This window comes from Rhinichthys klamathensis, unplaced genomic scaffold (genome assembly GCF_029890125.1).
Source record: "Rhinichthys klamathensis goyatoka isolate OS25496 unplaced genomic scaffold, OSU_Roscu_1.1 h1tg000304l_1, whole genome shotgun sequence".
Classification (NCBI taxonomy): Eukaryota; Metazoa; Chordata; class Actinopteri; order Cypriniformes; family Leuciscidae; genus Rhinichthys; species Rhinichthys klamathensis.
Window position 1 is genome coordinate 358,679 of NW_026606823.1, and position 27,844 is coordinate 386,522.

General features: G+C 38.2%; 2 protein-coding genes across 3 annotated transcripts; one reads left to right on the forward strand and one right to left on the reverse strand.

Annotated features, from left to right (window-relative positions):
- Positions 1–198: 198 nt before the first annotated feature.
- trim65 (tripartite motif containing 65) lies at positions 199–10,064 on the reverse strand. Of its 2 annotated transcripts, XM_056270654.1 has the most exons (8): positions 9,948–10,064; positions 8,856–9,281; positions 8,422–8,517; positions 5,858–6,088; positions 2,980–3,148; positions 960–1,049; positions 318–858; positions 199–285 (listed from the first exon to the last, which is right to left on the reverse strand). In XM_056270654.1, exons 2-8 carry the CDS (start codon positions 9,267–9,269, stop codon positions 264–266), a joined length of 1,563 nt encoding a protein of 520 aa, XP_056126629.1. In that variant the 5' UTR covers positions 9,270–9,281; positions 9,948–10,064; the 3' UTR covers positions 199–263. The 2 variants fall into 2 exon arrangements, with proteins under 2 accessions (XP_056126629.1, XP_056126630.1); XM_056270655.1 differs by lacking the exon at positions 199–285 and having other exon boundaries at positions 296–858.
- A 33-nt stretch (positions 10,065–10,097) lies between these two features.
- mrpl38 (mitochondrial ribosomal protein L38) lies at positions 10,098–22,603 on the forward strand. Its single transcript, XM_056270657.1, has 9 exons — positions 10,098–10,223; positions 10,662–10,847; positions 11,052–11,183; positions 13,685–13,887; positions 13,974–14,046; positions 15,561–15,606; positions 15,781–15,939; positions 19,888–20,024; positions 22,429–22,603. Exons 1-9 carry the CDS (start codon positions 10,136–10,138, stop codon positions 22,563–22,565), a joined length of 1,161 nt encoding a protein of 386 aa, XP_056126632.1. The 5' UTR covers positions 10,098–10,135; the 3' UTR covers positions 22,566–22,603.
- Positions 22,604–27,844: the final 5,241 nt, after the last annotated feature.

The following is a 27,844-nucleotide window of genomic DNA, read 5'->3' on the forward strand; positions in this document are numbered from 1 at the left end:
ATATACACACAACTTTCATTGATTATTTTTTGGGAAATATCTTAACTTATGATGACTGACACATCAAGCCAGTGCAGCTAAAAGCATCTGTGTTCACGTACTTGTGTGAAGTATAACTCTCCACAGATCAACCAGAGCTTTAACAGCACCATCCCAGAGTAAATCCTGAGCTCATCAAATCTCATCACAGCTCAAAAACACGAGGAGTAAATGATGGTGAAGGAAGGCCACGCGTCTCGGGTCCGGCTACAGTAGGGATGCATCTATTTCCTCAGGAACAATCCTGTTGGGGGACAAACCAGCGTACAAATGTTCAGGCTCTCGGTTCACAGAGCGTAACAGTGACGCCCTCCCCGATCCAGCAGGCCGGGAGCAGGGCTTGTGTAAACGCGCAGTGGAAGGCGTGCAGCCGGACCTGTCCCTCGCCGTAGTAGGTCAGTGTACCGGCCTCGTAGTCCAGAAGCATGCCGATGCGCAGCGGCTGAGCGTTTAGCTGCAGCTGTCCCGCGACGGACTCCTTGCAGCCGGCGTGCCACGCGCTCAGCTGCCGCTCGTCCAGCTGGAGGCTCCACGACAGCTCGTTCATGCCCACCATGCAGCGCTTGCCCTTCTCTTTGCGCGGTATGTTCGGGTACGTCACGCCCACGTAAGCCCACGGTTTGGACACCTCCAGCTCCCAGTAATGCTGTCCGCGAGTGAAGCTCTGGAAACACAACACCTGCCAGGTGTGGTCGAAGCGGGACTCGTCGGCCGGGACGGGGCGGGGCCCAGAGGTCAGATGCTCCGCCCTCCTGTTGCTCTGGGAAAGGCGTAAGTGAGCGTTGGCGGTACGAGGGTCAAAGGTCAGGTTGCAGCGGTCTGGGTGAAGAGAAGAATTGCAATATATGAGACTGAGAATAATATATGACTTTTTCCACACTGTACTGTCATACGTATGATATGATATGATATGAGCGTACATGCGTTTAGCCCCTCCCTCTCTGCTGGATATGATGGAGTTGCAGGACTGGGAACAACAGCCAGAACTGGCCTCTTATCTTGAGGAGAGCCTGCGAGAAAGACAAAGAAAAAGCAATGCTGATCAGATTTTAAGCTAACATTGGGTCTCATTCATGAAACATTCGTAAATATACGAGTAAATATGAGAGTGATTTGCGTGTAAAGAGACCTTCCCGAAAACTCTTCTCCTGATTCACAAATACTTCGTAAACATCAGATGTGATAGTGAAATGTGTGTGTGTGTGTTAATGAATTCCAATCAGTCGTAAATGGGATGCGCGTGCACGTTCATTCTCAATTACCATAAATCCCGCCCATTAAATCCGACTGACAACTATATATGGGCATCATATTATGACATGAATGCGAATGAAAAAAAAAAAATTCTCAGATGCAGAAATTGAAGTTTTATTATCAGAAGTTCATTCAAAATGCCACATTTTATTTTCAAGCGTACATAGTGGCGTATCGGGTCCTTAAAAAAAGGCAGCTTGGCAGCATTACAGATGCAGTTAATGGAGTTTCATCTGTTAATCGAACATTCCCAGAAGTGAGAAGAAAATGGTTCGACATTAAGCTTGAGAGCAAAAAATGAATTAGTTCACTTCGGAAAAATAGTATTCAAACTGGAGAAGGACCACCATCGCAGATGCCATTACTGGCTCTCATAATAAGAAAAACCGTATGTAATTACTATATATAATATTTTTTCAAAATGCTGTGCAAATATGTACCCGATTAAGGTGAATTAAAATGCAGCCTTATTAATGAGCAAAACGTTCGGGTGTTAAACTCACTATTTACGCGTGGCTGGGAGCAGGTGTAGATTTCTTGTGTACCAACTAACATTTGGAAAATACGAACATTTTAATGAATCCGAAAATTTACGCCAGAACCACTTTACACACGATTTACACAAAAAATCGTTCTGCTCGTGTTTCATGAATGAGACCATTATTTTTAAATAATTACTTATTTATACAACTGTGTCATTGCAATGTTCATGACTGGTTAAATAAATGTAAATTGTGTTTATTTTCTTTTTATTTTGGATGTTTTGATTTTATGTAAAAGCCTAACCGGGGCCCAAGGGCCGCAAACTAGCTTTACCATGTATGCTGTGTACATGGCCTATGTACACAGCATCGGTTGTCTATGTGTAACAATGCTTAGTGTATTGTCCCTGTTAAATAAACAAATAAAATATGTGTTTAAAAAATATCAAAATTCTAGCATTACTTTGGAAATTCTCACAAAGAACATAATGTTTTTTCAGTATTTAAAAAAATGTTTCAGTATTTTTCAGTCTCCATAAAAATGTATACATTGTACAATTTTTGTAAAAATATTGCGATGTATTATATATTTTCTTTTTTTCTTACATCACACACCTCAATTTTCATAAACGTAGATTTTTTTTGTGTGTTTATGTTCCATTTACATGTAGTTTTATCCGATATCGGATTATATATTACATTGAATTTTTTTTTAAAATCATGCGCAACAGATTTTTCATTACTATGTTCATGACAGTTTTAATAAACAAATTAATCAAATTAGTAATAGGTCTACTATTACTTAAAATTGTTATAAGGACAATTATTTTTTGTAGTTTGTTTTAACATGACATTTTCATTAAAAAGTTTATGTATTGTGATACATAGCATTATTAACCAAAAGTGTAAAAATATTGTGAAATAAAGGTTTTGTTAGATTATAAAATACACAGTTCTGCTTCTAGTTTACTTGCTACTAAGCACCTCAAACTAAACTCTGAATATCTTTGAAAAATGTGATGCTGCTAACCTGGCTAACTTTGGCAAATCCACTGATAGCTTGTAAATACGACTTTGTTCACTGGCTGACAATAAATCAAATCAGTGTTCCTCGACTTGTGAAAGTTGCAAAGTACCAACCAATCAGATGTTAGCCATTCCTGTGTGTGACATGCATCAGACGGTCAGTGTGATCCCGACTCACCCTCTTTCTCCGGTCCTCCGGACACCTGTGTGGCTCTCTCCAGATCCTCACACACCAGCTTAGACACGCGGGACAGGACATCTGTGACGGGGGTCAACTTCTCCTGTGCGCTTACAAGCACATCCACAGGAACGTCCCTGAAGCGTGGGACCTCTATGAACCTGGAGTCCTGCATGAGCACACAAACAGGGACATAAACAAACATGCGACGTACATCTGTGGAAACCATTAACAATAAATGATAACACTTTAGTTTAGGGTGCAATTCTCACCATTAAAGGGTTAGTTCACCCAAAAATGTTTATTCTGTCAGTAATTACTCACCCTCATGTTGTTCAACCCCGTAAGACTTTCGTTCATCTTCGGAACACAAATTGTACGTCAGAACGTAGGCTCACTATTGGCCAGCATTACATGTATCACACACATGACCAGCGTCGGCCAATAGTGAGCCTACGTTCTGACGTACAACCCAGAAGCGCTGCGCTGTTACACTACGTGAACTCACTCACAGGCCCACACAGAAGAAAATTAATAGTTGAATAAAGTTGTTATTTTAGTTTTTTTTGCGCACAAAAAGTATTCTCGTCACTTGATAAACTTATGGTTGAGCCACTGTAGTCACTTGGACTATTTTAAACATTGTCTTTCTGGGCCGGCAAGTTTCAATTGCATAGAACATTTGGACATTTGCGCATTTGGCAGAGGTTTTATTTCAAGGTACTGTAAAGCCTGGAACACACCAAGCCGACGCCGACGAACTAGCGCCGATGAAAGCCGACTGTGTTGTCGCCTCTCGTTGCCTCTCGTCGGGGTAAAAAGCTGCACTTGAACACAGCGAGAGAACTACAGCCGACTGTTAGCTAGAATGCGCGTTCTGCGCTTGCGTGTAAATGAGACAGCTGTCTATTTCTGCAGATATATTCTCTATATTCGTCATTCAAAAAGGGGAAACCGACGCTGTCGGCTGCAGATACACAAACCATAAACAAAGCAGTGCGTGCTTACCGTTTTAAATATCAATCCTGCTAAACACTTTCTTTATTCCACTCCGCTCGTGCTAATATTGAAATATTCGCCAAGGAACACTCAGGTAAGATGACGTAACATAAGAACAGCCTTCTATCTGTAGAGTTTTGACTTCTTTGCTTGCTGTTTTGCTATTATTCTCGTGCACTGACTCTTTCACTAAGCTGAAGAGCCAATCAGAGTTCCCTCTTTCACCGACGGCCCGACGCCGATTCAACATGTCGAATCGGCCGAAACAAAGCCGACGAGGACCAATTTCAGCCGACGGCACGGAACCGTGCCGAACACACCGAGGAAACTCAGCCGGCAGACGCACAAAAACTGCCCGACGGCCGACCGTCGGCTTGGTGTGTTCCAGGCTTAAGACTGTAAAACTGGTTGAAGAAACTGTCCTGACCACATGGTCTATTGAAACAAAGGAACTTGCTGAAAATTAGCATTCGACCTCCCCCTCACGCAGTCTCACCTGATTTACATTTCATTCTCTCACCCAGTAACAGCTAAAACTCACATAAGAATATATATATGGTTTAATGTGAATGATTATTGTGTTTAGTATCATTTTAAATGTCCCAGAGTGAGTGGTTCAGATGTCTCATTCCAAAAGAGTAAAATAAAAGGTAATAAGGTTTTTTAGAAGTTTAGAGAAACTGGCACAAAGGAAGATAGGCAATGTCTTCCTCCTCTTCCCAAGAGGTGTAACCTCTGAATGCAAATTACCATTGTAAAGAAGTTCTGGCTATTTAATGGAATGCAGCAAGGAATCGTGGCTCTTTCTGTATTTCAGATAGCCCGTGAGGTTAGCTCATGTATTTCTTAAATGTTGGGTTTGCATCTATTTCTCTTATCCTAAAGCATTTGATGTTTTGTATTGATGATATTTGAACTGATTATGAAATTGGCATAATAGTTTTACCTGACATAATAAATTGTTATATTTAATTATTCTAACAGACTTTGACATTATTTTCATTGGAGTTAAAAGGAATAGTCAAACATTAACGTATATTTAATGATGCACAGATATCTTGAAAAACTTTCATTTTATGGAGTCAGATGAAACGAGTTAATACATAAGATAAAATGTATTGCATTTAATTAAAAATCCCTTTGCCATGGGAAGAGACGGAACACGCGTGAGACCTTCACCGCTAATTTGAATTTCTTATCAGTTGTTGCTTTCCCTGGGAATCGAACCCATGACCTTGGCAATGCAAGCACCAACGCTCTACTATTTGAGCTACAGGAAGGCTAGAAGTCTATGGAGGGACAGACAGCTCTCAGATTTAATCAAAAATATGTTAATTTGTGTTCCGAAGATGAACAAAAGTCTTACGGGGTTGAACAACATGAGGGAGAGTCATTACTGACAGCGTTTTCATTTTTGGGTGAACTAACCTTTTAACTAGTTGCTTATTAGCATGCATATTACTAGGATATTGGCTGTTTATTAGTACTTATAAAGCACATATTAATGCCTTATTCTGCATTACCATATTCTACATTCCTTAATCCACCCAATACCTAAACTTAACAACTACCTTACTAAGTATTAATAAGCAGTAATTAGGGCAAAAGTCGTAGTTAATAGTGAGAATTGGACCCTAATCTAAAGTGTGTGACCCAATAAACAATAATAAAAACAATTAAAAAGCTACAATTTTGTAAAATAATTAATAAAATAACAATAAAAAAAATTATATTTTCCACAACCAAATGACTTAGTAGCATCAATAGAAAAGCAAATGGGGCCATTTATTATTTTTATATTTGATTATTAATTATTAATATATTATTAATTTGAATTTGTGAGTCACGTCTCTCATTTATAAGATAAAAATGCAGTAACCTTGATGAGCTGGCATGAAGGGAGGGAACACAGGCTGCTGATCTCCTCCTGAAGGGCTACGAGCTGCATGGTTCTCTCCTCCAGCGCAGCCAGCCTATCCTCAGCCTGCATCACGGTCACTTCCTGCTGCTGCTCCACAAACAGCTGTGTCACTTCCTGCTTCTCTGCCAACACCTTTATCAGCTGTGAGAACTTGCTGTTCACCCACTGAGACGTCTGCTGGAGTGAGACCTGAGGGAGGACAACATGCCATGAGCGGCGATTATATCACTGCATCCTTCATCTACGCCTATTCTCTTATATATATATATGAATGTATATTTTTTGGGCATTTATTCTCTAAATTTGTATTTCAACATGCCGAAAAGTATCAAGTCTTACATGTCCTTGCATCTTTTTAAAAAATACAAACCTGTGAATAAGATATGAGAGTTGTGGCAGAATGAAAGTTTTTTTGTTAATTATTGACTTCAATTTTGTATAGACTACTTTATGGTTATTATTTTATGTTGCTTTTTAGTCCTTATTTAAAGGGATACTCCACTTTTTTTGGAATAGGCTCATTTTACAACTCCCCCAGAGTTAAACTGTTGAGTTTTACCGTTTTTGAATCCATTCAGCCGATCTCCGGTTCTGGCGGTACCACTTTTAGCATAGCTTAGCATACATCATTGAAGTGGACAAGACCATTAGCATTTCTCAAACAAAAATCACCAAAGTGTTTCGATATTTTTCCTATTTAAAACTTGATTCTTCTGTAGTTACATCGTGCACTAAGACCGACGGAAAATGTAAAGTTGCGATTTTCTAGGCTGATATGGCTAGGAACTATACTCTCATTCCTGCGTAATAATCAAGAAACTTTACTGCCGTACCATGAGTGCAGCAGGCGTAATGATATGACGCAGCGCCTGAAAATAGTTCCGTTGTGTTGACGGAAGGTGGCCTATTTTCAGGCGCTGCGTCATATCATTACCAGCCATATCAGCCAAGAAAATCGCAACTTTACATTTTCCGTCGGTCTTAGTGCACGATGTAACTACAGAAGAGTCAAGTTTTAAATAGGAAAAATATCGAAACTCTTTGGTCATTTTTTTTTAAGAAATGCTACTGGTCTTGTCCACTTCAATGATGTATGCTAAGCTATGCTAAAAGTGGTACCGCCAGAACCGGAGATCGGCTGAATGGATTCAAAAACGGTAAAACTCAACAGTTTAACTCTGGGGGAGTTGTAAAATGAGCCTATTTCCAAAAAAAGTGGAGTATCCCTTTAAGCACTACAGCTCTTGGTCACTGTTTGCTTTCATTAAATGAAAAAGTGCAATGTGAATATCCTTCAAAACATCTCCTTTTGTTATCCATGGAAGAAACGTCTTTCTAACACTTTACAATAAGGTCTCGTTAGATAACATTAATTACTGCATTAACTAACAATGAGTGTTATGGACATTTTTATATTCTCATTTGATTTTATTCTCTTTTGTTTGTATTCCTGAGTTACGAGAACAGAGAATCTTGTTTTTCTAGTATCATGTTTACACAGCTGAAGAACCCACGAGAAAGGGTCTAATCGGGAGAATACCCCCAGGGGAGCAGAAGGTAATTCAGGTTGTAAATGAAGACCTTTTTGACTTTTCAAGAACAAAGGACAATTTGACCTGCCTGGGAAGGAGGGGTTTACGATGCAAAAGACTGTATATAATGTGTTGCTTGTGGAAAACAAGCGGGGCTCCTTTTTCAATCTGGGTAGCTGCGGGTTGAGAAAGGGGTCCTCAGAAGAAATAAACCTTTACTCTTTATTACAATTTGCCTCTGGAAAGTTTCTTGACCTTTGATGCATATTCTGTTAACCTTTGAAAATTGCTTTTACAATGAGCAATACATTTTTACAGTATTTATTAATCTTTGTAAGCGCTAGTTAATAAAAAATACAAATGTCAAGTTATATTATTATGTATTATGAATAATATATAGCTTGCTAGGTCCATTAAATAATATTAACAGATACAAATGTTGGTTTTAATTATGTATTAGTAATTCTTGAAATTAACATCAACTGATTATTATTTTGATTTCCATTAAAACGATAGCACGACAACCGTCTGGATTGAGCCGAGTAGGGGACATCTCTAGGGTCTTCAAGTGGGCACCTTCCGTCCTCAGTGTTTCGTCGACTAGCCCACGACACCTCAAGAGGGCTCGACAGTGACTCTGGCGTCCAAGAGTCACCCCCCTCCGTCCCCCACTCAACTCAGCCCAGCTTACTGACCTTTACATCCCTCCTGCTGCTGAGGTTGCTCCTTCCTCGTAGTTCACATGTGACCTAACCACAATCTCACAATCTCTCCGCAACCCAACCATACGTGCCAACCCGTTTGACTAAGGCTAACTAAGATTATTAAATCCTTAGAAGTATTTGTCATTGTTAGATCATGTTAACTAATGTAGTCAATCTTATTTTAAATTGTCACCATCATCTGGTTTTGGAATGATATGAGAATGAGTACATTTTCATTGTTGGATAAAGTCTCTAATGAAGATGGCAATGATAGGAGATGCCTTGCCTTCGCTTTCTCCATGTTTTCCATGAGCTCCAGACGGTTCCTCTCGGTGGCTTCCTGGAGTTTCTTGATTTCCGCACTCTTTTTCTTTAATCCTGCCTGCATACCAAAAGAAAAATGTGAAAAATATTAACGTTGTCTGATATACAAGGTACAAACATTATCATAAAATTTCACAAAACGGTCAGCAACAACAAATATTTAAAATGGACAACAGATTGAATCTCACAAAACCTGAAGATCAAACTATTGCACTCTAAAATTAAAGAAAGGAATAAAAAACATATTTTGCATAAAGAAAAGATTGTGATAGTGATATTTCCAAATTTGTAGTGAAAATGAATCATTAGTTGCACCCCAAATTCTCATTATTGTAATGCATGATATACTATTTAAATGATACAGTATTTAGGTATCCTGGTAGTGTGTGTTTGTACCTCTCTATTCTTCCGTTCAACTTCCACCAGAATCACATCATGTCCCTTACACTCGATCACAGTGCACTCATAGCAAACACACATGCTGTCGTTCCTGCAGTAGATGACCAGAGGCTTCTGGTGCCGCTCACAGATCTGCTCCGGCTCCGTGTGGACCGAGGCTCCTGTGCACAAGTCTCTCTTCGCTGGACTGTGTGTGGCGGCCACCTCCGATAGCACTGACAGAGACACGTTACGATTCAGCTGAGGCCTCGTGACGAAGGTTTTGTTGCAAACAGGGCAGTGAAAGTCTTTGTCCTTGGTCTCCCAGAATTTGGAGATGCAGACCTTGCAGAAGGTGTGACCGCACGGGATGGTCACTGGGAATTTAAACGAATCTAAGCAGATTGTGCACTGCATGTGATCCTCCATCATAAACCTGGAAGCCTGAAAAGGTATAAAATAATAAATGAAGCAACAATGTTAACGACTGCAGAGAAACACTATTGGTTCATGTTGTCACAGAAGATCAGAGAAAGAAAGAAAGAAATGAAAAACAGACGATAGACAGACAGACAGACAGACAGACAGACAGACAGACAGATAGATAGATAGATAGATAGATAGATAGATAGATAGATAGATAGATAGATAGATAGATAGATAGATAGATAGACAGACAGATAGATAGATAGGAAAAAGACGAGATAGATAGGAAAAACAAACGATAGATAGATAGACAGACAGACACAGATAGAAGGACAGACAAACAGATGATAGATAGATAGATAGATAGATAGATAGATAGATAGATAGATAGATAGATAGATAGATAGATAGATAGATAGATGATGGGAGGATGGATGAATTTGAGCACCTATATCAGTGTTCATGTTGAAGTATAACTACTATATATGATGTATAACTGAATAAAATACATTTGACTCATGAATTATAGTCATTATTAATTGTTAGGTGAATTGATGTGGTGGAAACATCGAGACACAGAACATAAACAAACTTCACCTGTACCTTCATCACCACTTAATAACATCTATTTTTAAAGCAGAAGATTTATTTATCTATCGACAAACTCCTTTTCATAAAACTCACAGGATTGTTTACTCATCAGATGCGAAGAAACGTAAAATCCCGATTCCTGCGCGCGCTGACTTTCTCATGAGCGAATCTCGTCGCCTTCCATATGCAGGAGCGCACAGACGCGATGACGTGTACGCACGCACGTCACGTTTCTGTGTGTAGACGTCACTCTCTCGGCGTCTCTGCTGCAGCGGTCCATCATGGCGCTGCGCGGAACGGTGTGTGTTCTCCTGCGGGCGGCGGGTGATGTGAGCCTGAAGCATCATGTGAGGGGTCTTCGGTCCACCGGTGAGGGGTGCTGGAGGATATTTACGTTAATGTGCAGTTAATGAGTTAAATAATCAGCAGTGCGACTGCTGTATGTGCGTGCGTGTGTCTGCTGGTCTGAATGACCTTTACATGTACATTTAACACCTATATGTACAGTATTGATTTTGATATGTCTACTTATTGATTAGTCTGTATTTTCAGTCAAACCTTTCTGTCCTTTATCTATTTTTCTTATCTTTTTGAAGCACTTTGAGTTAACGTCTTGCTTGAGATGCTCTAAATTAAAGTTAAATTATTATTATTTTATATAATATTTATTATTGCTGTTGTTTTTATAATATTTATACTGCAACATATGTTATAATTGTTGTTTTTATTATTACATTTACATTACAACATTTTCTTACGTTTTATTATAGGCTACTACTAACAATTCCTCTATTGAATCTTCTGTAGCTGTCCTGTGTCACTGGTCCCCTCCTCTGGGTCCGATGCCCAATGAGGACATCGACGGGACCCAGCTGGACTCTCTGGAGAAATATCGCAGCTACACTCGCTATGTGAGAGCAGCGGAGGAGGCCGACCGGAAAGACGTTTGGTGGAAGACCTACAGGCAATACAGAGAGGAGGAGACGAAAGAAGGCAAGCCATCACGGATGGACCTGAGCCACTGAAATATGAATACACACCCATTAAATCCATAGTTGTGAATTTACCCTGAAACACTATGACATAACCTATAATATCAAATATCGATGCATTTGTGTGGGTTTGTTTGGGTGACATCATTGATTGCTGTCAGTGAACATTCCCCTGTCATGAGGTTTTGATTGTTTTTGTGAGCAGCCGTTGCGCCGGTCAACATCGGCCTCCCGTATCAGCGTCCCTCCAGGAAGACAGAGGTGAAGGAGAGGAAGAAGATCGTGCAGGAGAACAAAAAGAGCCCAGAGATTGAAAGAGACAATCGACTAAGAACATGTGAGTGACTCAATGCATCAATGCATCATTATGATTAAAGCAGGACAATCAAATGCAGAATGATGCCAGAACTATGATGAAAAATATTCACAGTATCTGAAAGTCACACAGTAACTGAAAGCGGGGTTCAATTGCTAAGCATATATTATTATAGGGTTAGTTCACCCAAAAATGAAAATTCTGTCAGTAATTACTCTCCCTCATGTTGTTCAAAGCCCGTAAGACTTTCGTTCATCTTCAGAACACAAATGAAGATATTTTTGATTAAATCTGAGAGCTGTCTCACTCCTCCATAGGCTTCTATGTAATTGAAACTTGCCGGTCCAGAAAGTTATTAAAGACAATGTTTAAAAGAGTGGCTCAACCATAAGTTTATCAAGCGACGATAATACTTTTTGTGCGCAAAAACAAAAACCGCATACTCTCTTGAGTAGGTACTTATTTAGAAAAAGTAATTACTTCACGACCGCTAAAAAGTATGTTCTAAATAGTAAAAATTTGAGTAGTATGAATGTAATCTGGACGCACTACATTCGCCATGTTCTGACCAGCATCAGTTGTGTCGCTTCACTGCCATTCATAAATCCTCTCCCGTGGCCTCATGGGATAGTAAAGTGTCCATCATATGCACACTTCAGAATCTCACCGGAAGAAGTAGATCATCCCGGTGTTCTGACGATTTGTGCTGCCTTGTCGAAAAATGCTACCGTAGCGCAAATCGATCACAAAGAATGTCGATTAATATTATATGGAATACAATAATACAATTTTAAGTTAAGAGTAGCTACTGTATACTGTGGACTACTGTTTTTATTTTTAAAACGGTGTGAAAAGTAAAAAATTATCATCAAATATTCATCTTTGACTTGTCAAAGCACACCTTTCCTTAGTAACTGAAACTTTCAGTTATTCTTGTTCAGCTGGCTGACCGTACAAATATTCATATGGTAGTAAGCATTTTTTTAAAGAGAAATTACATTATAACACGAAAATGTACCTTTTGTTTAAAAAAAACTGAGTCTGCACATGCGCATAACCAGTAAGTAGCAAATCTCGATGGGTAGCATGAATCGTCAGAACACCGGTACTTCTTTTCCTACTCATTCATGAGTGCTATGAATTCGGACATAATTCTTTTGTCACATACTGTTTTTCTCCTATATATAGTAGGGAAGTATGCGATTTATGTTTGGTGCATCAGAAATCAAAAGAAACTGATAAAAATATGCATTTCACTTAAAACAATGAAGCTTATTTTAAGGATTGTTTGCATTGTGATATTTAATGCACATTTTCCAACCGAACAAATTCTCATTACTGTTCTTTCTAAAGTCTCCTCATCTTTGATCACCAACCAAAATTACAAATTTAAATGTTTTTTCTTGATAAAAAAAAAATCTTAATGGCTTAAAGGGTGACTAAACACTAAACCAACTTTTTTTAGTTAATGATCTGTAAGACTGGGGCTTTATTAATGCTGTTCATTGATTCGAGTAACTTTTTTGACATTTGGGTATAAAGTGTTTTAATTCTACAATATATGGTGTAAAAACGTCTGAGTGCTGCCCTCTTCAGGTTGAACGGTGGCTACTGCACTTGAATTTTCCTATTGGATGTTTGCGGTAGTTCGTGACGGTAGTGGTGAGAGCTGATGTAAGCAGGTTTCAGGTTACCACACCCTTGGTACGAGCTACCACGTCCATGGCAGTATAAAAACCATCTTGTTTCGTCAAAACCACTGTAGCGAGTCAGGAGTTGGAATTGCGAGTATTGAAAACGATCAGGATAGAGTATCCGTTCATCCCCTCTATCTCCGCTGGGCTCCGCCCACTTTTCCAGCATTTTTCAAATATTGCCAGTGGGTGGAGTCAGGCTCTGACCAGGGGTTTAGTTACCCTTTAACATAGCTTGAATGTAACTCGACACCCTTGCCTCATTTAGTATACGTGGCTCTATGAATATGCAAATGAGCCCCGCCTCCACTCACTCAGCTCAGAGATCCACTGGTTGACGATCACAAATTGATCTGATTGGTTAAGTTTTTTTTTTTACGTCAGAAACACCAGCGATTTCAAACCGTGTTTTTGAGACTGTCTTTGGTTCACTGCAGTTTTAAGGAGAAAATACTCAGCAGTTGAATATGAATTTGCACATGGTTTGTCTTAAAGCATATAAAAAACACCACATAGACATATAAACAACATTAAAAGCTTGATTTTCACGACAGGGGGACTTAAAATTAATGAATTAATAAATCAAGTACAACAAACACTATCATTATGTATATACCTACAGTTGTACATTACAAATGTAACCTTTTTTGCATTAATGAAAAAACAATGTCACAATGAAAAAAATATTAATATTAGTGATAATAATTTTTTTTTTTTTTTTAAGTGTGAATATATAAATGTTTAGTGGTATATAAACATAGGCTGGCTATCTAGACATTACATCAGAAGGACATTTCATGTAACCTTTTCTTATTTTATGGCTTCCAGTTCGCATTTCCCTCGACAGAGTAAAGACTCAATGGGAGAAGACAAACGGGCCGTTCCACATCCAGAGGCTCGCCGAACACTACCGAATCTACCAGGACCTCTTTCCCATGGCATATTTTCTTCCGCGGGTCATGCTGCATGTGGCTTACGGAGATGACAGCGATGCAGTCGTGCATTTTGGGAATCACTTAACGCCGAGTCAGGTGAGGCTTCAGAACACGTGAAGACTGTTTCTGTTTGAAATCTAGGAAACAGGCTTTGATTTCCACAGTTTGTGTGACATCCACAGGCAGCACAAGCACCTCGGATACGTTTCGAGGCAGAAGAGAATTCACTCTGGACGCTGTTGTTAACCAGCCCAGGTACATCCAATTATTTACATCAAATTCATATTTTGATCTGATGATATCTGTAGTACATATTCTGTATTTTCAGTCAGACATTTTTAAATGCAGTTTTTAAAGTGTATATCCAAATATATATATATTTATTTTTGCATTTATTTATAAAGTTTTCTGTTTGAGTATATTTTAAACTGTAATTTATTCCTGTGATCAAAGCTGAATTTTCAGCATAATTACACCAGTCTTCTGTGTCACATGATCCTTCAGAAATCACTCTAATATGCTCATTTGCTGCTCCAAAAAAACATGAACAATAATTTTTTCAGGACTCATTGATGAATAGAATTTTAAAAAAAAAATCATACTGGCCCCAAACTTTTGAACTAGAATATATATACTGTATATAAAAATTTATAATTAATATGGTAATATATACAGTATATTATAATATACCATATTATTTATATATATATATATATATAACTAATCATTTATTGATTCGTGTTATTATATATAAATTGTCATTATATATTTTTTTATGATATTTGGAGGGTTTTTTTATTCTTAAATTGTCATTATTTAGAAAGTTTTCTGTTTGAGTATATTTTAAACTGTAATTTATTCCTGTGATCAAAGCTGAATTTTCAGCATAATTACACCAATCTTCTGTGTCACATGATCCTTCAGAAATCACTCTAATATGCTCATTTGCTGCTCCAAAAAAACATGAACAATAATTTTTTCAGGACTCATTGATGAATAGAATAAAAAAAAAAAAAATCATACTGGCCCCAAACTTTTGAACTAGAATATATATACTGTATATAAAAATTTATAATTAATATGGTAATATATACAGTATATTATAATATACCATATTATTTATATATATATATATATATAACTAATCATTTATTGATTCGTGTTATTATATATAAATTGTCATTATATATTTTTTTATGATATTTGGAGGGTTTTTTTATTCATAAATTGTCATTATTTAGAAAGTTTTCTTTTTGAGTATATTTTAAACTGTAATTTATTCCTGTGATCAAAGCTGAATTTTCAGCATAATTACACCAATCTTCTGTGTCACATGATCCTTCAGAAATCACTCTAATATGCTCATTTGCTGCTCCAAAAAAACATGAAACAATATTTTTTTCAGGACTCACTGATGAATAGAAGGTTTTAAAAAAACTTTAAAAAAAAATCATACTGGCCCCAAACTTTTGAACTAGAATAGATATACTGTATATAAAAAATAATCATTAATATATATTGTAATATATACAGTATATTATAATATACTATATTATTTATATACATATAAATAATCGTTTATTGATTCATGTTATTATATATAAATTGTCTGATATTTGGAGGGTTTTTTATTCATAAATTGTCTTGTTATATTATTGTTTGTTTTTTTCGAGATGTTAAATGCTTTTTGGTCAAGTTAGCAGTTATAAGTTCTTGAGTTCCTCCACTAGATGGAGATGCAGTGAAGTAAGCTGTGTGTGTTTGTGCAGATGAACACCTCCTGGATGGTGAGCGGGAGTATCTTCATTGGCTAGTGTGAGTATGCCTGCATTACTTGAGCTATAATAATATTTATTTCAACAAAATTCAGCACAGCATTATCTGACATCAGTCTAACCCAGCCCCGGTTGGAAAACCCAGAACTGAAGAATCAATTGTTTAAGAAAAAGTATGTGGTTATGTCAGTTTTTAACTACTAAAACATTGCAGTGGGAATATCCCAGGACATGCTGTGACGTCAGGAGAAGAGATCTGTCATTACATCAACCCTTTCCCTGCCAGAGGAACTGGGTTTCACAGATACGCCTTCATCCTGTTTAAACAAGATGGTCCAGTTGATTTCAGCGCTGAGCTCCGGCCCTCGCCGTGGTGGGTAGTACTCTCAGACTAGACAGCAATTATACGTCTCATGAAAAGAATTCTGGGTACTTTTTCACCCTATTACAAGAAAATACAATATAATATTTTGCATTAAAGGGATACTCCACCCAAAAATGAAAATTCTGTCATCATTTACTCGCCCTCAAGTTGTTGCAAACCTGTATGAGTTTCTTTCTTCTGCTGGACACAAAGGAAGATATTTTGAAGAACGACTGGAACTTTGGCACCATTGACTTCCATAGTATTTTTTTTTTTTTTTCTACTATGGAAGTCAATGATGCCAACTGTTTGGTTCCAATCGTTCTTCAAAATATCTTCCTTTGTGTTCATCAGAAGAAAGAAACTCATACAGGTTTGCAACAACTTGAGGGTGAGTAAATGATGACAGAATTTTCATTTTTGGGTGGAGTATCCCTTTAAGAAAACGAACCATTAAAACATTTTGCTTATTACAGTGTTTTCATGACAATTAAGCATAATACCCCCGGAAATCCAGATCATTTATTTACTTTTATTTTAATTCCTATTTTTCTTAAAGTTGATTCTCATCTGATTTTTTAAATTTAAAGTTACACTATGTAACTTTTGACCCTCTAGCGGTTAAAAAAATGAAACCGCGTGACTGTGCGACTGAATATTCAGGGATGTTCTACGGATTCCCGTATTTTCCAAGCATAAAAGTATGACCCACCTGAATCACATAAATCCGGGGGTCTTATGGCTGGTTATATTATGATGTTTAAAATTACGAAATTGCCTTAATTACGAAAACTGCAAAATATTACGTTTTATGATATATTTATTTCATGCATGGACCTCAATGGTGGGTACGGCCCTGTTTGGGTTGTGTTTTTTTTGGCTCTGTTACTGATGAATATGGTTCTTTCTCATAACTAAAAAAAGAGAGAGTGATTACTACTAACAAAACATTCACTACTAGGCTTAAGAGATATGTAAGGGTTAATGCCCGACGAGGTGTCCATTGTCAGGTTTTAATGGACGACGGCGAGGTGTGAACCGGCCGACGCGCAGCGGAGTCCATTAAAACCTCACAATGGACACCTCGGAGGGCATTAACCCACTTATACCATGGTCACTTGCCAAATAAAACATTTTTAAAACATTAGTTTATATTTTAATTAGGCTAAATCTAGTTTTTACAAATAATAACTTGCCTGATGGTTTATTTAGCAACCGGGGCTATTTTTAGTCCGCTCAGCTTGTAGAACCCTTCAGGTTCAAAAATGCATTTTTTTTTTCATGAAACACAAAGGTAGGCATAGTTTTTTTTTTTTTATTACACATAAAACAATGACTCAAACAACAATTATCAAACAAAAAAACAATTAGTTCTGCGCTCCAGCGGTTTGCGCTTATAGAGGGCAATAAATTAATCAGATCAATCTCCGTTTTATTTACATTTTTCTTTCTTCAGCAGCATCCCAGTCGTCAAAGTTGTCATATTCTCCATAAATGTTAAAAGAAATAACGAAGTCGCTCATTGTTGTATTAGTAGGCTATGTAATATCTAACTAACGTTAGATGTTTGTTTTGATAGAGCAAATTGTTAACGGATACTTTGACTGCCTGTTGCTATGGTTACTCACAGCTGTTGTAGCCAGCGCATTTATTTATTAATTTCGAATGGTAAACAGTCAGTTTCGCCAGAACTACTTTACTAGGTGTCCTCTATCACTTTTTAACGGACACCCTGCAGCCAATCAGAATCGAGTATTCACCCAGACCATGGTATAAAACCAGTTTAATAGACACGGTACTTCCTTGAAAATAAATTCCAGCACTGTGCTACAACAACCGTAATGATGAGCCTTTATAATATATATTAGATGTACTCAATTACTACATTAGATGTACTCAAGTACTCAAAACCATCCCGACAGGCCTAAAAGATAAATGCTTACCATAGTGAATCAGGGTAAAACCAAAAAAAGATTGATGAGGTATTGACTTTGTAACTTTTTTGTTCATTAACTAAATTTAATGTGTACCTTTTAAGTAACATTTTCTTAATTTCTTGTGACTTTGGGGGAGAAATTTGACCTGCACGTGTTCTTGAAAGGTTTCTTGAGATTCACCCACTACTTGCCGAATTTCCTCCCACAAACAAACTAGTTGCATTTCAATTGATCTCGTTTCAAAAGCACTGTCCTTTGAAGTTTGTATTTATCTTACGAAATACATAATTTCAGAAAAGTAATCATTACATTTCAAAATGAGAATGAATTATAGTAACTATGGCCCATAAGGAATAATGGCTCGTTTCCACTGAGGCGTACGGTACGGTACGGTACAGTATGGGTCGGGTCGGTACAGCATGATCCGGCTAGCGTTTCCACTGCCAACAGTACCCTTACTTGATAGGCGTGGTGTTTGCCGGAAAGAAGAGATCGACGTCATTTTCGCGCAAAGAAAGCGACATAGTAAACAACGATGGATGACAGACAGCAGATCTTGTTCTTGCTTCTCGGCATGTTTGTCACAAGAAACAAGCGCTGGCATTAGGCGTTTCTCAATACCAAGTAGCCACGCAAAGTCCGACTCAGGAGAATGATCCCGAGGACGCGCAATTCTGCTGATGGAACAGCGCGTTCTTGAATGCGCCACTCAGCTCGCTCTGCTACTCCGGTTACATTTAAGGCAACAATAAAACGAAATATGTTATAAAACACCACTCTGCTTCTTTTCGATTTAATTTATACATTTGAAACATTATAAGCACACAAATGTGGTTCAGGCAACGCATAGCCTATTGATTATATTAACTGCATGTATGTAACGTTATTTATAACAAAACTAAATATAAAACACAACCCTGCCTCTTTTCGTTTAAGTTAAAAAATATTAAACATATTCTAGGCAATTTATTGCATATTGCATTGGTACAAATGTTGCAATAAACAACATGATCTTGTAATAAAATAAAATAAATGACAAAACTATCTATTTTTGTTGAGTTTCAGTTTTATCAATAATAGCCATTATAAAAGTATAAGTAAAAGGTACAAAAAGATATAAAGTAAAGCTTTAATAACATAAAGCAAACAATTCAGTCAAATATACAAATTCAGCGCTCAAATATACGAAACTTCACTTAGCCTTCTGCCAAAACTATTGGCCAGGGAACGAATTATAGATTCACGAGACCAAAGATCGCCTGTTAGGTCTGTACAAGACGAATTATATCTCATGTTTAACCTCACTACAGAGACGTCAGAGTCAGCGGCAAACATCAGAATGACTAGCCGGGGAAAGGCTGCTCCAGGCGGGGTGCACGAGCGCCGAGCGTCCGGTGATTGCTTGGAATGGATCTTCAAATCATCATAATTCATAAAAAATTATCATATCATAAATCTATAAATAAACCACAGATTTGAGCTTTAAAAAACTACTTTCTCACCTGAAAAACTCTTAAAACTACATTTCGTGACACAATAACAGTAGTATTATATTTCAACTGTATGCTGCTAATGCCCTTGTAGCACGCGCAAGAGACGATACTCTGTCAACCAATCAGCGTTCTGCAGTGAGTCTAGCTCCACCTTTTAGTACCGTACCACTGTGCTAGCTAGGTACCCCAACGGAAGGGTACCCAAAAAGTGGTACGGTACGGTTCGGCTTTTTGGTACCATTCACGACTTTTGACAGTGGAAACGCAAATAATTGCGTACCGAACCGAACTGTACAGTACCGTACCACTCAGTGGAAACGAGCCATAACAGTCAGTTTTATAAGGGTAATACATCCTTGATGAAATATGCAGCCTTTGAAGTGAAACAGATGTTCTTTGTATTTAGTTTTGGACTGCTTAGAAAACCCCACAAAAACCCCCTTCAACTTCAACAAAGCAGAGTGCTTTCCAAAGTTATTTTCAGCATTTGCAGAAATATAAAATCTGTCTTTCTGTCCTATCTATAGCTACTGTCTGATGCAACGGACTTTCCGAACTTTGGACTTCTACAGGAAACATCAGGATGTTATTACCCCAGCTGGTCTTGCATTTTTCCAGTGCCAATGGGACCAATCTGTCACTCAGACCTTTCATGAGTTGTTGAGTGAGTAAATTTCCTTTATTTGTATTGAAGAGCAGATTTTCTGGTTAATCTAAAAAAATCTAGTTAGTCTAGTTAATCAGAAAATCTAGTTAGTCTACTATTTTTTCCATGTCTCAAAACAATGTGTATCGTGTGTACAGAGTTGCACTGATAAACAACTTTGGATTTGTTTTTTAAGAAGTCATTTATTGATTTGGGCAGTCAAGGGTTGTGTTTTTTTGGGGGGGCTTATTTCCAGAATACAGTTGCATATAGTTGGCACCTATAAGACAAAACCAATGACTGCTTTATCATTATTTAATGTGGGATGTGGGTCTGTCAATGCCATTTTGATGCAACAGTAAGAAACTTGTTGCACTTTTTCTGAAGAGCCTAAAAAACTCTTCAAGGAATGAAAATGTACAATGTTTTGGGCTTATTCATCCCAGACCATTGACTGGTTGCATAAACTGCTTAGAATGGTCTTAAAAGTTAGTCATTTAATTTTTTTCTTCAAGACTGGTTCTAACTTTTTAAAGTCTGTTACATAAAAAGGTAGATCAGTCTAATTTTAATCAGAAAATTAGACTGATTACCGGTACTTCTTGTTTTGCTGCTAGTTGGTCAAAATAGTTCTTAAGACAGTCTTAATTGTATCCCTTAAAACTCACCTTTGATCACCAAAATTACATATTTAAAGTTTCTTTTTCCTGGGATACTCCACTTTTTTTTCTGGCGGTACCACTTTTAGCATAGCTTAGCATACATCATTGAAGTGGACAAGACCAGTAGCATTTCTAAAAAAAAATGACCAAAGAGTTTCGATATTTTTCCTATTTAAAACTTGACTCTTCTGTAGTTACATCGTGCACTAAGACCGACGGAAAATGTAAAGTTGCGATTTTCTAGGCTGATATGGCTAGGAACTATACTCTCATTCCTGCGTAATAATCAAGAAACTTTACTGCCGTACCATGAGTGCAGCAGGCGTAATGATATGACGCAGTGCCTGAAAATAGGCCACCTTCCGTCAACACAACGGAACTATTTTCAGGCGCTGCGTCATATCATTACGCCTGCTGCTCTCATGGTACGGCAGTAAAGTTTCTTGATTATTACGCAGGAATGAGAGTATAGTTCCTAGCCATATCAGCCTAGAAAATCGCAACTTTACATTTTCCGTCGGTCTTAGATGTAACTACAGAAGAGTCAAGTTTTTTTTTTTTAAGAAATGCTAATGGTCTTGTCCACTTCAATGATATATGCTAAGCTATGCTAAAAGTGGTACCGCCACAGTGTTGTTTTTGGCAGCCCTTTTAGTTTTAGTCTTAGTCTTTTGGACGAAAATGCTTTTTAGTTTTAGTCACATTTTAGTCACTTAAAAACTTAATAGTTTTAGTCAAGTTTTAGTCGACGAAAACAAAAAAAGGTTTTAGTCAAGTTTTAGTCAATTTTAGTAAAAAAAAAAAAAGTCTTTAAAAAATAGAGAAAATAAAATGCGGCTGTGTCAAAATTGGTATCAAGTTCAAAAATAGAAAAGAAATAAAAGTGCCACTTTGCAATCTGTTAAAAAAATAAAAGAATAGAAATCCATTTGGCAAGACAGGTCTATTTATCCCTGCATTAGTGGCTGCAATGAGCCTGTTTTGAATTGCACAATTTCTCAAAAGTCAAGCTCAATGTTCAGCTGAGATCTGTACTTTGTTTTCAGTGAAACTGATACAGCTGAAAAGCCCATCTCACAGAGATATGATGTGGCAAAGGGAAGAAGAATACACACAGCTCTCTGCCTTTCGCCTACTTAAAAACGTGATATATATATTTTTTTAAATAGATAAAATAGACATAACATACTGTGTTTGATATGGGATTAAAATGATGGGTAGTGTATGGGCAGTGTATAAGATATAAACTAATGATAATTACTTTAATATTTCTTTGTTCCGATCAGAGCATGTGAGCGGAGAGCGCATTCTGAATATTCCTCCGCTCGCTCATTCAGCTCAGGCTCGCGCGCTCAACACAGAATGGCCTGCTGGTTCGAGAATATGTGGAATAAGAACTGCCTCTGACTAAAGTTTTTATTCTAGTCGACTAGTAGTTGTTCATTTAAGCCATTAGTGGACAAATCGCCCCTTTATATTGATTTAATTAGCCTACTTAAATAGGCTATATACGGGATATTGAGCATTATAGCCGCACTCAAGCGCACGATCGCACGCATAAAGCTTGCCACAGTAGCTAAGTTTATGCAGCTGACCCCAGAATGCTTCTTTCTCCGGCAAATCTTGGCAACACTTCACATGTGATTTGTGATCCAGTGATGTCAACATCCGTCCCGGAATCTATCTAAAGAACAGGGTTATGAGTGTTATCTTCTAACAACTGATTAGCTCATGTTGTACTTGATTTATTATTTCCACAGATATGAGAGAGCCGGTGTTTGAGTACAACAGACCTCCGGTGTATCACCCACCTCAGAAGAAATACCCTCACGGACAGCCTCTCAGATACCTGGACCGCTACAGAGATGGAGCACAACACACACATGGGATTTATTAAACACATATTCATTTGTTTGTAATAAACTAAATATGTTATCCACTGTGTTGTGATCTTCCTTTAAAGTCACCATGCAATCAAAATTGATTAATTGTTTTAATTCATGTGCCCTTGTAATCTTTTATCAAAATAACTGATTACGAAAAAGTGAGGAATTAATTGAAAATAAGTTATGTGGAATTGTCAGGTTCACATAACTTAAGTTTCTCAATTACGCATAAAGTTTATTTACTTAAAGGGGTCATATAATGATACATGCACATTTACAAGTTGATTGTACTGAAATGTGTGTTGGCAGTGCCTGTACAAAACCATCATATAATGATAAAAATCCATCCAGTTTTTTTTTTAATTTCCTTACGTTTTCCCGTCTCAAATCGAGCCGTTCGTTTTTGTGACGTCAATAAAACGGAAGCCCCTCCCACGATTGTTGACTGACAGCAGCGTTTCAACACAGACCCGCCCTCGCTCGTGAGCGAGCTGTCAATCATAGTCTGCGCGGACCGGCGCGGTCATTGTTGATATGCTGGAGCACTGTCTATGAGCAGAATGGTGTCTAAGCGATTGTGGTGTTCTGTTTTTGGGTGCAATAAGGAATACAGCAGTCATTTTAATGTTCCTAAATATATTCCCCACGAGCAACGTCAATGCTTTCATGTTTGCGCGAATCATTTCTCACCAGACTGCTTTATAAAGCCCCGTTCACACTACACGCGACGCGATACCATTCATTTCAATGGTGAGCGGGCGACACGCGCGACAGCGACCGTTGGCGACTAGATGGGGCGTGTCTGGCGACGCGACAAAGTTGAGAAATTTTTAACTTTATGCAAATGAAGAGCGATTTTCGCGAGCGACAACCAATAGGAGTGGAGCGCACGTGATCCTTCTCCTCAGCCCCTGGGCCTGCAGTGATGGATGGCAAGAAAGCTGATTCGCTGTCTTTTGGATGTCATTCTAGTCAACCAGTAGTGGGAACGCCCACTAGCGACCTCATCGCCAGCGACTGGCGACTTGCAGCGACAAAGTCGCGTGTAGTGTGAACGGGGCTTAAAGGAGGGTCAGTATAAAGCTGGTTTTCCTAAGAAGCTGCTCCTGAATAAAGGATCGGTACCAGATATTCGTGTTCCTGCTGAACCTCCAGAAGAACTGAAGTGAGTGTAACGTTTTATTACATTTATATTTATTCATTTAGCAGACGCTTTTATCCAAAGCGACTTACAAATGAGAACAATAGAAGCAGTTAAACTAACAGTAGGACAACAATACGTAAGTGCTATAATCCCTCTCAGTTTAATTTTAGTGCAGTTTTTTTTTATAGAATAGAAGAGAAGAGAAAGTGTTAATTCTACTGAATCAAGTGCTGCCGAAAAAGATATGTCTTCAGCAGTTTCTTGAAAGTGGTTACTGACTCAGAAGCTCTGGTTGAGTTAGGCAGATCATTCCACCAACAGGGAACAGCCATGGTAAAGGTCAGAGAAAGAGATTTTGTGCCTCTTTGAGATGGTACCACAAGACGACATACGCTAGCAGAGCGCAGGTTTCTGGATGGCACATAAGTCTGAAGTAATGAGTTTAGGTAAGAGGGAGCAGTGCCAGTGGTTGTTCTGTAGGCAAACGTCAGTGCCTTGAATTTAATGCGAGCGGCAACTGGCAACCAGTGCAATTGTGTGAGTAGAGGAGTGACGTGTGCTCTCTTCGGCTCATTGAAGACTACTCTGGCTGCAGCATTCTGGATCAATTGTAGAGGTTTGACAGAGCAAGCTGGAAGACCAGCCAGGAGAGCATTACAATAGTCCAGTCTGGATAAAACAAGTGCTTGGACAAGGAGTTGTGTGGCATGCTCTGTAAGGAGGAAGGGCCTGATCCTCCTAATGTTGTGCAAGGCAAATCTGCAGGACCAGGCAGTACTAGCAATGTGTTCTGTGAATTTCAACTGATCATCAATTACAACCCCAAGGTTCTTAGCTGACCTTGATGGAGTTAACCGTTATATTAATACTTATGCATTAATCTTTGCAAATCGCTTGCACACTTCACCATGAATGTGTCTAAATTACACTCAGGGTACAATACGGCATGTTTTTTATGTACGACGTTCTCAATATAATTCATAACCCCACGTTTATAATGAACAACGTGTTAAGCCTCGTTCACACTACAAGCGACAAAGCGACACGATACCATTCATTTCAATGGGGAGCTGGCGATTTCCGGCGACACGCGCGACAGCGACCGGATGGGGCGTGTCTGGCGACGCGAAAAAGTTGAGATCTGTTTAACTTTATGCAAATGGGGAGCGACTTTCGGGAGCGACAACCAATAGGAGCGGAGCACGTGATCCTTCTCCACATCATTGGATGTCATTCATAAAGGCAACCAGTAGTGGGAACTCCCACTAGCGACCTCATCGCCAGCCACTGGCGACATGCAGCGACAAAGTCGCTTGTAGTGTGAACGGGGCTTTATGGTTATTGTGTTATTGAGTTACAAACGGTGTACGCACAGCACAGAGAGGCGGGGTGAGCAAAGCTCATTATCATTTAAGGGCATATGCACTGAAACGGCGTGCTGAAAACAGAGCTGTTTTTGACCAGTTAAAATAAGTGTTTTCTTACAAATCTAATGAGAATTTTTAATTAAAGTGTATTACAAACTTTTAATTTAGACCCTAAAGAATCATATTAGCTTGTACAAAAATGGCATTATATGACCCCTTTAAAGGGGATGGTTTTCCTCACTTTTTTTTGTGTTAACTGATCACTTTTTACAGTGTTGGAGAATTCTGTTCTCATTTTTGGGTAGTGTCTCTTCAAGATATCTGATAATCATGGCTCCCCTCCCCAATACAAGGTTCCAACAAATCCAAAAAATGATTGGTGTAGTAAATATTCTTTTGTTCGGGTAAGGGAAACCCATGAATCTAACTTACACACTGCTGTGTGTGTTTCTCCACTGTCAGGTATGCATTTCTTATTCTTAAATTCATACTTTTAGCAATTGATTTTATGTATCTATTAATTCTGAATTGGCTTCTAATTGTGTAGTTGGCATGATACATTTTTACCAGACAAATGAAATGTTAGGTTTTGATTTATTCTGGACCCACCTGAAATCATCATGACCAGAATGAGGAGATGGTGCAACCGCAGATCTGTGTCTCCATTCATAGGCCTACGCTATTCATACGCGTATGAATGGAGCAATGCACGTCATCTGAAGACCTTTTGATTACTGTCTGTTGCTGGCTTGCAAGGTGTAAGGAAGTGGCTAAATAAAACTACACTTGTAGCCTACTCAATAGGCAGCCTATCTCAATAGACTGGCTTTTATAAATGCTTTGGTCCCACTTTATATTAAGTGGCCCTAATACCTGTGTACTTACATGGTTACTAGATATGTACTTAGTATGTAACTACAGTGTAAATACACATTGGTACATAGTATTTACAACTGTAATATTTGTGTAACTACACATATGTAACAACCCACGGAAAGGTATGTGTAAGTACAAAAGTGTAACAGGACATTGGTAACAACACTTTTTCCACTACAGTAAGTACACATGTGTAACAGGCATTATGTAACTACATTTTGTAACAACAATATGTATTCACACAAGTTGTTCCACTTCCACACGCAGTCTTCCATACTGTAGTTACCAGTTAAGAACACACTGAAACCATGATGATTCCTATGTGTATACCATGTATTTACTATATGACCGGCAGGGCTTATGTTGAATTACAGCTAAAGTTTTCCCTTGTGGTACCAGTGTACATACATGGTAACTCCTCAGGAACTCTGCACTTGATACAATGTGTTAAACTGTCATAACTTACATGTATTATGCAAAACCCAAACCTCTGTGCAACTGTACTAACAGTGTACTAACATGGTAACTCCTCAGGAACTGTCCACTTAATATAAAGTGTAAAATGGTCATAACTTACTGTGTATTATGCAAAACCCAAACCTCTGTGCAACTGTACTAACAGTGTACTTACATGGTAACTCCTCAGGAACTGTCCACTTAATATAAAGTGTAAAATGGTCATAACTTACTGTGTATTATGCAAAACCCAAACCTCTGTGCAACTGTACTAACAGTGTACTAACATGGTAACTCCTCAGGAACTGTCCACTTAATATAAAGTGTAAAATGGTCATAACTTACTGTGTATTATGCAAAACCCAAACCTCTGTGCAACTGTACTAACAGTGTACTTACATGGTAACTCCTCAGGAACTGTCCACTTAATATAAAGTGTTAAATGGTCATAACTTACTGTGTATTATGCAAAACCCAAACCTCTGTGCAACTGTACTAACAGTGTACTAACATGGTAACTCCTCAGGAACTGTCCACTTAATATAAAGTGTAAAATGGTCATAACTTACTGTGTATTATGCAAAACCCAAACCTCTGTGCAACTGTACTAACAGTGTACTAACATGGTAACTCCTCAGGAACTGTCCACTTAATATAAAGTGTAAAATGGTCATAACTTACTGTGTATTATGCAAAACCCAAACCTCTGTGCAACTGTACTAACAGTGTACTAACATGGTAACTCCTCAGGAACTGTCCACTTAATATAAAGTGTAAAATGGTCATAACTTACTGTGTATTATGCAAAACCCAAACCTCTGTGCAACTGTACTAACAGTGTACTAACATGGTAACTCCTCAGGAACTGTCCACTTAATATAAAGTGTAAAATGGTCATAACTTACTGTGTATTATGCAAAACCCAAACCTCTGTGCAACTGTATTAACAGTGTACTAACATGGTAACTCCTCAGGAACTGTCCACTTAATATAAAGTGTAAAATGGTCATAACTTACTGTGTATTATGCAAAACCCAAACCTCTGTGCAACTGTACTAACAGTGTACTAACATGGTAACTCCTCAGGAACTGTCCACTTAACATAAAGTGTTAAATGGTCATAACTTACTGTGTATTATGCAAAACCCAAACCTCTGTGCAACTGTACTAACAGTGTACTTACATGGTAACTCCTCAGGAACTGTCCACTTAATATAAAGTGTAAAATGGTCATAACTTACTGTGTATTATGCAAAACCCAAACCTCTGTGCAACTGTACTAACAGTGTACTAACATGGTAACTCCTCAGGAACTGTCCACTTAATATAAAGTGTAAAATGGTCATAACTTACTGTGTATTATGCAAAACCCAAACCTCTGTGCAACTGTACTAACAGTGTACTAACATGGTAACTCCTCAGGAACTGTCCACTTAATATAAAGTGT

Bases quoted from the DNA above. Each gene is read 5' to 3' on its own strand.
- trim65 (XM_056270654.1), bottom strand. From the start codon at position 9,269: ATGATGGAGGATCACATGCAGTGCACAATCTGCTTAGATTCGTTTAAA. The intron at 3,149-5,857 runs GTTACTGCATTT...GTGCTCATGCAG, and splicing joins CTTCATGCCAGCTCATCAAG to GACTCCAGGTTCATAGAGGT. The intron at 859-959 runs GTACGCTCATAT...CTCTTCACCCAG, and splicing joins GAGGGAGGGGCTAAACGCAT to ACCGCTGCAACCTGACCTTT.
- mrpl38 (XM_056270657.1), top strand. From the start codon at position 10,136: ATGGCGCTGCGCGGAACGGTGTGTGTTCTCCTGCGGGCGGCGGGTGAT. The intron at 14,047-15,560 runs GTACATCCAATT...GTGTTTGTGCAG, and splicing joins GCTGTTGTTAACCAGCCCAG to ATGAACACCTCCTGGATGGT. The intron at 15,940-19,887 runs GTGGGTAGTACT...TCCTATCTATAG, and splicing joins GAGCTCCGGCCCTCGCCGTG to CTACTGTCTGATGCAACGGA.